The sequence below is a fragment of the Leptonotus elevatus genome, chromosome 4 (genome assembly GCF_054856555.1).
Source record: "Leptonotus elevatus isolate MCC_2025b chromosome 4, RoL_Lele_1.0, whole genome shotgun sequence".
NCBI classification, from domain to species: Eukaryota; Metazoa; Chordata; class Actinopteri; order Syngnathiformes; family Syngnathidae; genus Leptonotus; species Leptonotus elevatus.
Genome location: NC_141242.1, coordinates 3,962,610 through 3,978,111, shown reverse-complemented (window position 1 = coordinate 3,978,111; position 15,502 = coordinate 3,962,610). Strand labels below are relative to the sequence as shown.

The 15,502-nt window shown below is 41.3% G+C and overlaps 1 protein-coding gene across 2 annotated transcripts in view; it reads right to left on the bottom strand.

Moving 5' to 3' along the window:
- Nucleotides 1-1,214: 1,214 nt before the first annotated feature.
- The window catches only part of peak1 (pseudopodium-enriched atypical kinase 1), a 59,068-nt gene continuing 44,780 nt past the window's right edge, over nucleotides 1,215-15,502 (bottom strand). Inside the window, exons 5-8 of one of the 2 annotated variants that reach the window (XR_015094632.1) lie at nucleotides 12,411-12,661; nucleotides 8,182-8,960; nucleotides 4,058-5,951; nucleotides 1,215-3,709 (exon numbers count right to left, since the gene is read on the bottom strand). Coding sequence is in view for 1 of the 2 variants with exons in the window: in XM_086074164.1 (XP_085930290.1) it covers nucleotides 4,638-5,951; nucleotides 8,182-8,960; nucleotides 12,411-12,661 (2,344 nt within the window). In the remaining variant the exon portion in view is untranslated. Of the gene's footprint in view, nucleotides 5,952-8,181; nucleotides 8,961-12,410; nucleotides 12,662-15,502 lie in introns of both variants that reach the window. The other variant, XM_086074164.1, reaches the window with a different exon arrangement.

Sequence of the window (15,502 nt, the reverse complement as noted above, 5' to 3'; positions counted from 1 at the left end):
TCTAATAGACACCACTACTTGACTAAATGAATAAATGGCTTATCAAATAATTACTTTTTTCTTAAGTAAAAAAAACAACAACAACAACTACAATGAATCGTACCGGAATGTGATTTAAAAATAAATAAATACTGTCCAGTCGATAAAAAGTATGACACCACAAATATTTTCCTGCGTAGGAATGTCAACAGTTAGTAAATTAACAATCATAAATCATGTCCTGATCTATATCTACCATATCTCTGGTGGATATAAAAAGGCTAAAAATATCGGTCACATTAATGTTTTAAAACGTTTTAAAATGATTTTAGTCTCACGTTTTTGCATCACAAAAGCTGGCATTTGAATAATGAGTTGACTATTAAGCGTCTTTGTTGCAACACTGAACTTAATGAAAACTTCCACATTATTAATGCGTTATGGATCAGTTGAGAAGAAAACAAAAGGCCAGATTGATTTTGCACGCTAATCAATTCTTGTTGATCTATCGATTCAATCAGTGACTTATTGGTCGGCATAAATTGTTTTGAGCGTTGTATTGATTCTGTTGGCGGGGAAAGGTTTATTGTTATATACAGAAGGGCTTTGTATCCAACATTTTTTTTCCAATTTAATAACTGGTTTCTAACCTGCAGGGGCGCATTTTGAAATTACGAGTCCTGCGTGCATTACCAGTAAATTATGAATATGAGGTGATGATGAGGTTCTCATGGAGAGCCCATGATGCCCCACAATCCCCCTTTAAAAAATAAATAAAATCAGCTCCTCCTTCATTTAATGAGGTCATTGATTAAGCAGTGACTCAAGTATGTCCTTTTGTAACGTTTACAAGGTGTTGGAACTTTATCTAAATTCATTATGTACAAGAACCTTTTGACTAATATTCGATTTTTTGTTTTACTCAATGAACTAGACACTACTCCCACATTTCAAAAATAAATATTTTATATTATATTATATATTTTTCATTTGGGCATTTGTTGACGGAAAACGAAAATTTATTAATATCCTTCAGCACCATCTAGTGGTGAAAGTGGTGTACTTGTTGCTCCTCAATATTGAAATATCCATAAACATTTAATTAAAAATAAAGAAAATTGGATCCCATGCCATCATCCAGCTATTTAAGAAAATTGAACAGATTCTTGCCCCCGGGTGATCCCGTTAACAAATAAGCAAGTACAAGTAAAATGACAACAACAACAATGCCTACATCCATATAAAAAACATAGATTTTATTATTTTTGTCCGGTCACTGTTGGTTAACAATAAACATCCAGGAGGCATTTTGTACATGTGTTGTTGCAAGAAAGCACAATGGATACGTTGCTGTTTAGTGGTGATCATTCATGGTATTGGATTGTATACATATACAAGTAAACATTGCAGATGTTTGTTTAAAATCAGGGGGGGGGGGATCAAAAATAGGGTTGCACTGGCCGCACCGACGCATTTCAGGACGCTCACCTACCTTGTGTGTATGAGTGGTTCGGAACCCACAAGCAGGTCAACTACCGGTACATGACAGTAAACAGACATGCTCTGCAACGTGAACACACCTCGGCGAAAATATTTTGCTTTCTGATGCGATTTTTTCCCCTTGCAAATTTGAGTTTTTTCCTCAGAATATTACCCCACCCTGAAAAAAATAATAATACGTCGCCCTAATACACCGCCGTACACATGACAGTAAAATGATCTAAAAAAAACAAACACAAAACAAATCGGCCCTTTTAAAAATCTGCTCAGAAGAATTATTTTCGTAGAGGTGTGTTGATTTAGTAACCCCCCCTTGTGTAATTCCAACAGTGATCTACTCGCCTCGTCTTTCCCCAGTCAAGGCTGAACCAAGTCAAGTTCAAATGTTATTTAGGTGCTCGACAAAATAGCGCGTTGTGGATTAAAATAGATTATGTATACATTTTACGCTTAAATCTCTAAATACAAGGACAGCCACCAGTGCTCTCCACACACGTTAGTATACAAATCCTTTACACACCTTGCTTTGTCTCATTTCTCGCCCCCGTTCGGCAAAAGTAACATTTTTCCCTCATGGCAATTGTTTTTCCCAAAAAGAAAAGCAAGCAAAAATAATATAAAAGACAATGCAACGTGAATTGTCCATGTCTGTTTGGATGTGCAAAAAACATAAGAGTGGAGTTGAATAAAAGGCATGCTGACCACAAATGAACCCATGTGCCTTCACAGCAAAGTCCTCTGAAGATGATAAAAAAATCGAATCGTGATGATTATTTTTTTTTTTTGGGATGCCAGTTCCTCTCCCAGTTTTCCTTTCTATTACAAATGCACGGCAGGCCAGATGAAAGGTTATGTGGTCCGCGGGCCGGAGGCTCCCCACCCCTAAAAATGCAAAACGGGTGAGAGCAGGACGAGGCGTCCCGTGTTCCAGAAGGACGGCAAAGGAATGGAAAGCGCGTCTCCGCGGGGGGAGACCGAGTGGCTCATCGGTTCGAACGTCCGAACGGGAACGTTTTTACATTCTACATGCTGCCTGTCAAGCTCCAACATCGTGGAAGCTCAACGGACGGAGCAGCGCCAATGCCGCCAATTTTTCCCAAAACAACCTGGTGGGGGTAAAAAAAAAGAAAAAGAAAAAAGTTTGCAGTCCAGTCCAGGAAAATTCCCTTTTTGTTCGTCCACAGTGGGAATTCTCATTTTATGTGCCACAAAACTATCGTGAGAAACAGATGGAGTCAAAAGTCAGAAAAAATAAAATAAAAATACATTGCACATTCTGTGACAAGAAGCCAAAACATTAACGAGGCCGTTTTTGTACGTTGACTACTTTGAAGACTGTAAATCACCTGCACACGTGTCAACATATTTGACAGCAACTGTGAGGATTTATTGGCGTTGAAAAAAAAAAAAAAAAAAGCTTCACAAGTCGCTAATAAATCACTGGCTCGTTTTAGACGAGATCGTAAACGTAAGTCTCGTAATGTCTTCTGTTACGATGTTTAAATGGACAATTTGTGGCAGGTCTTTGGCTTCACCAGCTACAAATTGTCTTCATGTCAAATAGGATCGTCATTTGTCTCTCTTATTATGTCATCAGATGTTTTAGACCACAGGTGTCCAACTTCGGTCTTGAGGGGTAGAGTCCTGCATGTTTTCGATGTTTCCGTCCTCCAACATGATCAGGATTATTATCAGGCTTCTGCAAAGCTTGCTGATGAGCTAATCATTTGACTCAGGTGTGTTGAAGGAGGAACCAGAGGACCCTTGAAGACTGAAACAGCCCGATTTAAATGATCAGGGTCATTATCACGCATCTGCAAAGCTTACTGATGAGCTAATCCTTTGAATCAGGTGTATTGGAGGAGGGACTGGAGAGCCCTTGAGGAACGGAGTTGCCAAACCCTGTTTTAGATGCTCCCCTCTTCCACCACACCTGACTCAAATGATCGAGATTCATTATAATTTTTTTGTAGAGCTTGCTGATGAGCTAATCATTTGAATCGAGCGTGTTGGAGGAGGGACAGGCAAGCTCTTGAGGACCAGAGTTGCCCACACCTCTTTTGGATGTTTCCCTCTTCCAACACACCTGATTCAAACAATCAACAAGCTCTGCAGGAGGCTGATAAACAATCCAGATTAGTTGAATCAGGTGTGTGCGAGGAAGGTAACATTGAAAAAAGGGTAAGCAATTCCGGTACTTGAGAGCTATCAGGTCCCTCCGCCAACACACCTGATTCAAATGACCAGGATCGTTATCAGGCTTTTGCAGAGCTTGCTGATGAGCTAATAATTTGAATCAGGTGGGTAGGAGGAGGGACCACAGGGCCCTTGAGGACCAGAATCGCCCACCCTTGTTTTAGATGTCCCCCTCCTCCGACACACCTGATTTAAATGATCAGTGATCAGCAAGCTCTGCAGGAGGCTGATAACACACCTGATTAGTTGAATCGGGCGTGTGGGAGGAGGCTAACATAAAAAAAAGAAGAAGAGCCAAGCAATTCCGGTCCTTGAAGGCCACCAGGTCCCTCCTCCAACGATCCTGATCATTTGAATCAGGTGTGTTGGAGGAGGGAAACACCAAAACCATGCAGCAAGTTTGACACCGGTGTTTTAAACGAATCCGGCAATTTCGAAAAAAAATAAATTTTAACATTAACTATCTGTTGAAGATTTAACATTAAAATTAATGATATTCCCTGGAGAAAGCCGCCAACAATCGAGATGTAACAGTTTAGTCCAAACTGAGCTAATCTATACTTTTAGACCTAATTTGATCAAAACTCTGCCACTTTATGGCCAATGGTACAAATCTTCTTTCATTAGTTTTAATATCATTGTGACCAGGAGTGGCAAATCCAGGTCCAGAAAATAAAAACCCTGCCACAGTTTGGCTTTAGCCCCAGGTGCTAGCTAGCGAGCTCCCTAGCTAGCTCCCATGGTGCTCGTTTACCTGCTAGGGAGCTAGTTAGCTAGTTAGCTAGCATCAGGTGCTAAAGCCAAACTGTGGCAGGGTTCTTACTTTCTGGACCTGGATTTGCCATCTCTGAAGTCTTTCTTTCAATTTTACCCATAAATAAGTTGGGTGCTAACGATGCATCGGCGTGGGGTTAACACATTGGGGCAAGTTGTTGCCATGGCAACCACCCAAGCAGCGGAGCTCAGAGTGGCTGCGACTGAGTTTGGTGGAAGGTGTGCGCTAAGTGAATGTGGTTGTGCCCGGGGGGGACGGCCTGGGTCTGGTTCTGGGATGGGGGCTGCGGCTGCTGCAGGACGTGCACCACCCGGCTCAGGCTCTCCGTGGTGGCGAAGGCCAAATACTGGCAGCAGAGCCAGTCCTCCAAGCTGACGCCGCAAGCCGAGTCCATGGAGCGCTCGGCGAACTTGATCATCATCAGCGTGCGCTTCAGGTCCAGCCAGTTCTGGAGGGTGGCCTGGCGCTGGCCGGAGGTGGCCGACGACACGGAACCCGAGGCGCTGCTGCAGCCCAGGGCCTGGAACAAGTCCTCGCGGGGTCCCCACAGCAAGCACTGCAGGCAGGCCCGAGCCTCCGACATGCGGATTCTCTCCGACGGGTTGACGGTGAGCAGTAAGCGGGCCAGCTGCTGCAGGCCCTGCGAGTAGAGCGATCGGACCGGCAGGGGCGGCAGGTCCGCCCAGGTGTACTCTTGCTCCTTCAGCTCCGGCGTCTCCTCAAAGGGGTTCGGCCGGTGCAGCATCTCGTAGATGAGAATCCCAGTCTGGAACTCGTCGCACTTGCGGAATTGAGTGGCCGTGATGATTTCCGGCGCCAGTCGGGAGCGGTCCCGCAGGGTCCCGGGGTCGGAGGTCATGAGAGCGCTCTTCTGCTTGGCTTGGGAGAAGTTGCTGATGATGAGGCGGGCGGGGCAGGTGGAGTTGGCGGCGGCGGCGGCGGCCGCTTTGCAGCCGCTGTTGTTGTTGGGCTCGACGGTGGCGGCGTTGCTGGGCTGGCAGTGAACCAGCAGCAGGTTCTCCAGACGCAGGTCGCAGTGCGTCACGTGGTAAGGCTTCATGTGCTCCAGGCCTGAACACAGCTGGAGCAGGAGGAGGCACACCTGGCGCTCATACAGTTCCGGGTTTTGGACGTGTCGGGACACGCCTTGGCGGACGAAGTCGGCCACCGTCTGGAAAGGCACCTCGCGCGTGATGACCACCACGCGGCTCCTCGGGCGGCCGGTGTCCACGTGTGCCGAGGTCTCGTCAAAATCGCCGTTTTTTGGATGTTTGGACTTTGCGTCTGATTGAGCTTCTTTCAAGCTACCTCCATCGTCTTTCTTATCTCCTTCCTCCTGCTCTTCTTCTTCTTCTTCTTCCCAGGGTAGCATGCTGCTGGGGACGTCAGCCAAGAAGTGTCCACAGTCCTGCTGGATGTTGAAGTGCAAGGCCAGGCTCTGCCTCACCGCCAGGCTGTGGAAGAACTGCTGCTGGGTGTCCTTCACTTTGCTTCGGCAGATCTACAAAAAACAAAATTGAGATTGTTAACTCGTTCAAACCCAAAAATGTATAAGTACGTTTTTTTTGGGGTTTTTTTTTTTAAAGAGGTTTTTAATGCTCGAGCATAAAAAAGGCTTTGATGCATCTTCTGATCTGAAGAGGTCGCTTAAAGCAATGGTAGCCATTGCAAAAAATGGAAAGCAGGTGGCAGCAGAGTATAAGAGATCAGTCGGGGCCATGTTGCAACAAGCTCTTTTCCCCAGTGTTTTCAACAGGTTTGTGAATAATGAAACTTTGCTATATTCTAACACATATTGCTGCAAAACAGAAACAGATACAAATATCTTTTTTTTCCCGATGAAAGAAGAAACTCTAATCTTTTTTTTTGGTAGGTTCCATGTTTTTATAGCAATAGAACACAATATTCTATGGGCCTTGCAAAATCTGTTAAAATCCAGTAAAACAGCCTGGAGCGAAGGGGGTTACTTCAGTGAAAATGGCTGGGAGTGAATGAGTTAACATTTGCGCCAGGTAAAAAGACAGCGCTTTATTGTGTAGCAAATATTTCATGGGTTAAACACAGAAAAATGTTGTGCTCTTATTTTTGTGTCAATCCAGCCTGATTACAAAAATATCGCGAGCCAGTGAGCTCAAATAAGGGGGATGGAAATAGCCAGTTGGGGAAAGCCTAATGAGGAGAGGCTTGTGCTTGTATGGGCCTGATTGAAAGATTGAAAAAAAAAAAACCGAGAGCCTCCAGAGGACGAAAGCAAAGCTTTGAAGGGCTGTGGAGCGGAGAGACTTTCATATCCGGTATGAATAATGAGACCCTCGCTATCCGTTTTGTATCTTGCAGACCAGACACAATAACGAGAACGCCACTCTTGAATAATACGTAAAAAAAAAAAAAAACTGCCATGATACTACAGCTTCTCTTGTACAAACTGGAGTTCTCCATCCGTATATTTTCTATATCAACGACACTCTTCTCGGTTGGCGATCGCACATTAACTGAACAAACTTCACTTATTTGAATCACTATAATTTGACCTGTGCCGTAAGCTCATAGACTTTCCAAATACGTCTGTTCTGTACTCATGATGCTAGTTGTGGCTTGAGTATCAACGCTAGCACGCGACCTAGAAAATTAGCATCTTGACGTGCGTCAAGAGTCCGCCATAGGCAGTTGTAACAGGAAGAATCCAGTCACTTTTCAGAGTAAAAGATTAAGCTTCGGATAAAAAACAAAGTACAGTTAATTAATTGTTAATAAAAAAAAAAAAAAAGCTATTTATTTAATTACAGGATGCTTTAGTGCTAATTAAAAAAATAGCAAGGCTAGAATGGTTTAGAAGAATTTCCAGTCATTTCAGTGAGTAAAGACGATTTAAGATACGAATGTGTGAAGTTGAACTAATAAGCAGAGATAGATCAATATGGTTTCTTCAGGGCTGATTACCGATATTTGGAGCAGATATTCATTTTCACTAAAAAGGGAAAATATTGGCATAAACATTTTTTAAAATACAAACTCCAGCTCTTATTTATTAATTTTTTTAAGGCATATGTTAGTTTAACGATGTTTAGGGTTCGTAAAATATTGGAGTTATTTTAATTTTTAAATCTAACAAAAAGTTCAGGGATCTTTCAGGGGCAGTGGCATGTCTTCAAAAGTTAAATGTAAATGGCTACCTATTGTTTGCTACAGTAAATAAAGTTTTTAAAATTTACAATTATCTTGTGTAGGTTGTTAAAATTGTACTTATCTTAGTTTTAATTTCAAACAAAAACAGAAGGTGCAGAGTGTTCCCAAGGTCAGAAGCATCTATGAAAATTTAAATAATTAGTTCCCTGATTTATAGATTTTTTCTCTGAACACTTTCTTAAATGGATCTATTATCAGCCGTATGATTATTCAAAATGGGCGATGCTGGTATTCGTCAAAATGCTGAATATCCGCGTCGATAATCGGTCTATCCCTAGTAATAAGCATGATATGTCGGTATGTAATACTCCTTGCGCATTAGGGAGCACCCCTGCCACCTACTGTGATGGATGTGCAATTACACATTATTCTAGTACGGCAAAATAAATCAATAAAAACGTTCCCTGGGGTCACACACGCCCCTCCCCGCTCACCTATTTGAGATCACTGTGTTAAATGGCCGAACTTTGGGGTCGACTTATTCAGTCGCACAAGACACATTTCTCAAACCCTTTAAAAAATAGAAGCATATCAGTATGAATGACCTTAATGGCGTAGTTGACGAGCGGGTCTTTGGCATACGAAGCGGTGTAGTAGACGGCATCTCCGGCCTCGCAGCAAGGTTTGCCGGTGGTCAGCCTGAAGTCGGACCAACTATCAGTTTCGAATCTCAAGTGATCTTTTTGACCAGCCATGAAACGATCCTCGCACTTGGACGTCAGCTTCCGCAGGGTGTCCGTGTGGAGGCCCCTGATCCGGCCCACCACCTCATCCCAGCTGTCCAGCCCCCGGTAAAGTGCGGACCTGGGATGCTTGGAAGGGGCGGCGCCTTGCCCCGATTTGCAATTCTTCCCAGCGAGCGATTCGGTGCTCGGGTAGACTTTCCTCTCTCTGGCGGCGCCGGCTGCAGTGCTGGCTTGTGACATCAACGAAGACATGCTGTGAGCTGGGCGGGCTTTGCCGACGGTGGCTGACGGCCGCTCCAAGGAGTCGCCGCTCTCCTGGTCGTGGGTGCTGATGGAGGAGCTCTGACTGGCCGTCTCCCAGGTGGTGTCCAAGTCATAGAGGGGGTTGGCAACGCTCAGGTTTGTGCCGCCAGGTTTGGCCTCCGCCCTCGATCGAAAGGCACCCGGGAGGGATTCTTTGGCGGCCAGGCTGGGCTCTGTGATAGAGCGAGGGACCGCCTTTTTCGGCAAGGGCGGCGGAGTTGACTTGGGTAGAGGTTGCTCGGGAAGGCTTTCAAGATCGATGGACGCCAGCGTGTCGTTGGATGCCTTCATGTTGCGCGGCTGTTTCAGCGGGATCATGTTGGCTCTCGATTGACCTGCAGGAGAAGATTCATAGACAGACAGGCTTATAATCGTTTCAGAATTTTCATTATTTATTATTTTTAATATTATTTATATTATACAATTATAATTAAAAAATATTATTACAAATATTAAAAATATATTAAAAAGATTTATTTATATTATAATTATTTATATTACATTCATATGATATTGCATGAATTTTATATTATTTTATAAGTTATATATTTTTCATTATATTTTTATTTTGAGTTGCGCTTTTTTAAACTCAGTAAATTTAAGCAGATTTTAGAGCAGGATTAATACGTTTTTATTAGCAGTTTTTTTTTTAAAGAAAATACTTCGCTTTAGTGTATTTTTCCCCCCATTAGTTTTAGCTTAATTTTTTTATTTTGTGTATTTCTTGTGTGTAATATAAAAAAAACCCACTAAGTATTGTGTGATCTAAATGAAAAAAATAAAAATAAATTATATATATAAACATCCACAAATCAAAACAGTACACAGAGTCTGGATATGTGCAGTGAATAATACTGCTTCTAAAGGTAAATGCATCATAACCCCCCTTTTTTTTAAATATATTTTTTTCATTAAATATATTTTTATATTTTTCATTTCAGAAACAAAAAAAGTTAATTTTTTTACCTAATGTCGGATTTTGGGCTGAATTAAGTGACAACTTCAAATGCGGCAAAAACATTTTTGCTATATGTAACAAATATAATATTTTTTTCAATTTTAATTAGTTATTTCATTAGTTTTCATTAAGTAAAATAACCCTGCAAGTGAGTTATATTTTTTAATAGGGGTGTAAGGCGATCATTTTTTTAAAACCGTAAATTAATTGCATGACTTCAATTGTTTCTTTAATCACAAATTTTATATCTGTTCTAAACGTACAATCAAATTTTTTTGGGAGAATTTAAAAAAAAAAAATCTTTAAATCTTAAAAATAAATATTTTAGTAATTGAAACAGTAATTTAATAATTATTCATAAGAATGAGTTAAAATAAAAAAGATACAGTACTGTAAAAAAAAATCAAGTGTGATATTGATTTGTATTGAGGTCATTTTTCCTCCATTAGATGGCATAATTGCATTTGTAAGACGTTGGTGACAGCTCAGTGCATTTTTCTTTTCATATTAAGAGCTATCTAATCTTTAACATCAAGTAACTTGTGACACATTTTAAAAATTGTTATTTGGATGAAGAAAAAAAATCCACATCCCATCCTTTTCAGTCAATGTGACACAATAACAAAACTGAACCGAATCCACCACAGCTAATGTGACAAAGGACAAATAATTAGTTTTAGCCTACGCCAGTGGTGATATTAAGTGAACCCTACACGGCATTTAGCGCGCCAGGAGGTAGCGTGCGGCGGCACGTGAGGGAGCTGGACACAAGTCTTACCCCCTGCTCGACTCAAGCTGCACTCTTGGTCTGCACTGAGGCTTAAGAGGCGGGCGGCATGGAGTGACTTCAAGAAGTGACCTTATTTTTGTGGGAGGGGGCGGGGGGGTGCAAGTGAAGTGGAGGGGCCGATTTGAGTGCCAGGGCAGGCAGATGGCACAAAACAAGTGAAAAAAAACCCCAAACGGAATTCATCTAAAAAGCTTTTGACAGATCATATCGAAAAAGCTGTAAAAAGTCCCGCCCACTAAGAGCATCATGAGCGGCTGCCGCGGTCATTTTCACATCATCATCATCTCTCTCTGCCTGCCATTTACTCTTCTAAAGTGCAGACTGTGAGGTCATTTCAAAGGGGCATGAGGCAACTCCTCACGTGCAGGCCATCATCTTAGCAAAGCAGTGGAAGGCCTTAAGACAGAGCAGTCAGGACGAAGTAAATGGGTCTTGTTAATCCTCTCTGGAACGAATATATTTAATGGGTCTGCAGTAATCCAAGCGCGTCTTCCACTCTGCTTGACTTATTACATACTGGGCTGTTCAGTTTTTTTTAAACTACGCATACATTAAAAGCTGGTAGAAACGGATACCGATTCGACCAAATAATAAAATGTTCATTAAATATTAACAAACACGTGTCCCAGTAATCTCTTGGTCTTTAAAAGCGACCTTGGGAAAAGAGCTTGATTACTGAAGCTATTACAACTAATGAAGGACTGACTGCTTTACCGCTCCACCAGATGGATCGTGCTTCAATGAAATGAAATGAAACAACAAAGACAAAATGAGAAGATATTGTCGTGGGGTGAGGCTGGAGCTGTACTAATAACATTTCTGCCTTTAAAAAGAAAATACATTTTGGTTGCGCACAAATGAGCGATATTTATTCACCCATTCTGAAGTACCTTATAAAATACTCGATAGTTAAAGCGCGATTTGTTTAACTTGTTGCTGCAAACAGAAAGGCGATAACAAGAGTGGGAGGCTCAAAAAGGGTGAAGCCAAAAGGTGACAACAAGCAAAATCAAAAAGCAATGAGAATGGTGAAAACAAAACACGCCCGTTCAAGTGACAAGCCTACCTTCAAGTCCTCCGATGCCTAAAAGTTTGAAGGGAAAAATGCAGGCACGCTGAAATATTTTTGGGCGCTTCCATGCCAGAGATGCATCTGATGCCAGCTCTGACTAATACTGGAGATTTCTCCCTGCATGGGGCGGCGAGCACTGTGCCTCCCACTGCTGTGCTCCGTTATTAACAAGTGAGAGAGGGACATACCAACATGCGATAGGTGAAATGGAATCAAAACATTGACAACTAACAGGAGATACTCATTTTTCCATTTCCCCATGTGATCTCCAAGTGTTAAATAAAAAAAGAAACTCACAAAAAAAAAAAAGATGAAAAATTAGGGGTGACAGGCGATTACATTTTTAAATTAAATTATCTTCTTAAAATACAAAACTATTAATTTATGTTTGGCCAACTTAGCTTGAGTGTCAAGGATGGAGGTAAAAGGTCCCATTTTTATTGTCTTTGGTATGACCCAGCCAGGGATTGAACCCACAACCTCCCAGTCTGAGGGGTTAACACTCTACACCACTAAACCACAGAGGAAAAATCAGCTTGGTAAATATAACGAAATGAACCACTTATAATGAAGAGCTAGATTGCACTTTTGTCTGTCTGTTTTCATATTTGTATTTTTATCTTAATACTAGATTATGCGAAATCTTAAAATAAGAAAATTCAATTTATGAAACTGGCTGTTAACACTCAATGCCAAGACTGCTTGATCAAATAAGAAAATTAAGTAATAAGTATCTTAAAATAAGCAGAATGAGTTTGTCTGACAATTTCATCTGAAGGAAAAATAAGCAAATTTAGGTTAAATTTAAGAAATTATATCTTACTTAAAATGTCAGTTTTTGTGTGTGGAAAACAATTCGAGAATAAGTTTTCAGTAATCGTGCTAAAATAATGGACAAATGTCAATCAAAACAAACCACTTCATGGTTGAGGTAATGGAGCAGACAAGGCAAGTGTTCTTCTTACCGAGATTACTGTAGGTGGCGCTGCACTGGCTGGAGGCGGGCGAGTGCGAGTGATGAGAGTGATTGCCGTCATCCTCCGGCTCCCCGAGGCTGGCGCTGCGCTCGCTGGCCGCCGCGACCTGCTTGGCGCGGGCCTCCTCAACCTCCCCGAGCACCAGGCCCAGATTCACTCTGGCGGGGAGCGGGATGACGGTGGGCAGCTCGCGAGTCGCCGCCGCCGCCGCCGCATTGTTGGCACCGACTGGTATCTGGCTGCAGATGAAAAAAAAAGGTGTGACATGATTAGCAAAGGATATGACGGTGGGATTATGTTTGTTTTTTTGTCGGCTGTAGCTACTGAGCTCCATTACCAGAGTGGCTTCATAGTTTTAGCAACAAATGCTATCTGCGGCATATCTACTTCAAATAATCATTTGGCAGGTTTATTTATTCAACTGCAAAGAGTACAAGGTGTTTGTTTACTAGCGGTAATGATGATTAATACGATTATTATTTGTCTATGAGGTCAATTCATGCCTGCATGAGATGTCAGAGTAAAATAAATTAAAATCACATAATACAATCTTGTTGAAATGATGTCAATGATGCTTAATAAGATTGTGTTTATGATGTCATAGTAAAGAAAATGACGTTCGCCTACTCGAAAACCTTTGTGAAGGATGTTTCTTTGAGATGAGGTTATTTCGTTTTTTCACGACAGCATTTAAAGGACAAGTCAACCCCCTCAAAATATCTTGGTTCTATGTTATATGCGACCTCACTAGTCTCAACATGACATTCGGATTAATATTACAAGTGTGGAATATGAGTTATGACGCAAAATCAAGCCATTTTTATCCATCTTGCCACTTGCTGTCGACCGAAGATGACATCACAGTTACTCAGGCAACGGCCAATCGCAGCTCACCTGCTTTCTGAGCTGTGATTGGTTGTTACCTGAGACCTGAGCAACATTGATTGTCATCTTCGGTCGACAGCAAGTGGCAAAATGGCCGCCCCTGAGATGGAGAAAAGCAGCTGGATTTTGCTTCATATTCCACAAACGTAATATTAATCAGAATGTCATGTTTAGACTAGTGAAGTCACATATAAGATATTATTGTCAAGAAATGTTTAATGTTGACTTCTACTTTTAAGTAAATACTGTAATGTAGATTTCGAAAGTCAATCATATATCAAAGTTCCTTGCTTTCGCAGTAGTAACTGAAATGTATTCTAAAAATGTCAGCAGTCTCCATATTTGCACTTTGACAAATCCTTATCTATACTTGATATTCATGAATCATTAACTACATTTTAACTAAAACCAAACCAAAAAAGGCTAACAGGTTGTAAGAGTAAGGGGGTAGTCACTGTCGAGACAGTTTGACAGGTTTGAATGTTCCCAAATCAGATGAGTCATTTTCTTTGGGAAACGTTTTTGATTAATCATGTGACTGATAAAAAAAAAAAAAAAGTCCCTGTCTGCACACGCAATTTAAGGAGACATTGTTGTATCATTGTTTTTGCCATCAAATCAATGTCTTTGTAGACCTCAAGTCAATCAATAACAAAACTTAGCACACTGCAAATCTTAAACGCTCAAGACATTTAACATAAAGGTGGCGTGAAAGACGAGATCATAGAACATCACAGAACCACAATGTTGTATTAGAGGTGTGACCTGCTGCGCACGTTATCAAAAAGAAAAAAGAAAGAAGGGATGAACACATGTGGAAACATTTGCAGGTTCTGTGCTATACACAAACGACAACAACAAGTCTATTAATAGCCAATCAATTCATGTACAATTTACTGTTAAATCCCGAAATTAAAGGAGAGAAAACTACCACGGATAACAATACATACAGTAAAGCGATGTGGCCCGAACAAAATGAGCGTAGAGGGAAGGATCAAGTATACAGCTGGAGGGACCTTGACACAAGAAATACCTTTATGGCTGTTACACGTTTCAGAGTCAGGACCTGACTTGTTGAGACAGCATGAAAGCGTTTCAATTCACCGTTCACTTTCTTTTTCCTTGCTAAACTAAGCCTTCCAAAACAAATAAAATTTTTATGTCAAATCGCAATCACATAATCTCCAAGACATTCTTTCATAACGTGCTAAGATAACGATCAGAGTATTAAGAGAGGTAAGTTTGAGTTTGTTTCTCACCCGCTGTACTGGCTTACACAGCTTCCCATTTGTGAATCTTGACTATCACGCAGAGAAAAATTCACATTGTGGCCTACTGAGGAGACATTTTCCTGCTTGCCGTAGCCTCGTCGTCCTCTCCTTGTACGTCTCTAACTGTTCCTACCTGTCTAAGGTGATATGTGCTCGCTGGCGCTGGAGAGCACGCCTACTGTGAGCTAATGAAACGGCCTCAGTCAGGAAAACAAAACCGAAAAAAAAAAAAAATGATAGCGGAGTTAACTCTTGATGTGGCAAGAACAACAAGTGATCTGTGGAGTGACCTGACTAACTGATGTGTTTACCCTGTGACAGCTCAGGTTTTTACAAAGGTGTTGTAAAATGGCTGGAATGTGTTACCAATTGACAGCGACGCTGGGAAGTCGGAGTGAGGAAAAAAAAAAATGTAAAAAACTACTTGTGTGTAAACTCTTCTAAACCTTTAAAGACAGCTGACTAAATCACAAAGGAATTGCAATCACGTTCCACAACCATAGTCTGCCTGCACTTGGCTACATTTCTATCCCACACTGTTGAAACAAACATTCACAAAGGAGTTGATATCGGAGATAACCAAGTCGTCCTGGAATATCTCGGTGACACAGAAATGAGAGAGCATTCCAAACAAATAGTCGAGTTACTGATTTAGGCATTAGAGATAGACCGTTATGTTTTTTCAAGGCCAATACCAATTATTCGTATTCCGATATTTGGAGCCGATATTCATTTTCAATAAAAGGGAAACAAATATTGGCGTGAACATTTTTCAAAATACAAATTCCAGTTCTTAACTTGAGTTTATTGAACAACTTTGCAAAATGTTTTTTTCTCTTTAATTAGACAATAGACATTTGTTTTAAAATTCTAGCAAACATTTCAGGGAGTTCCCAGGGTCATCAGCCATTTTCAGTCAGTTGA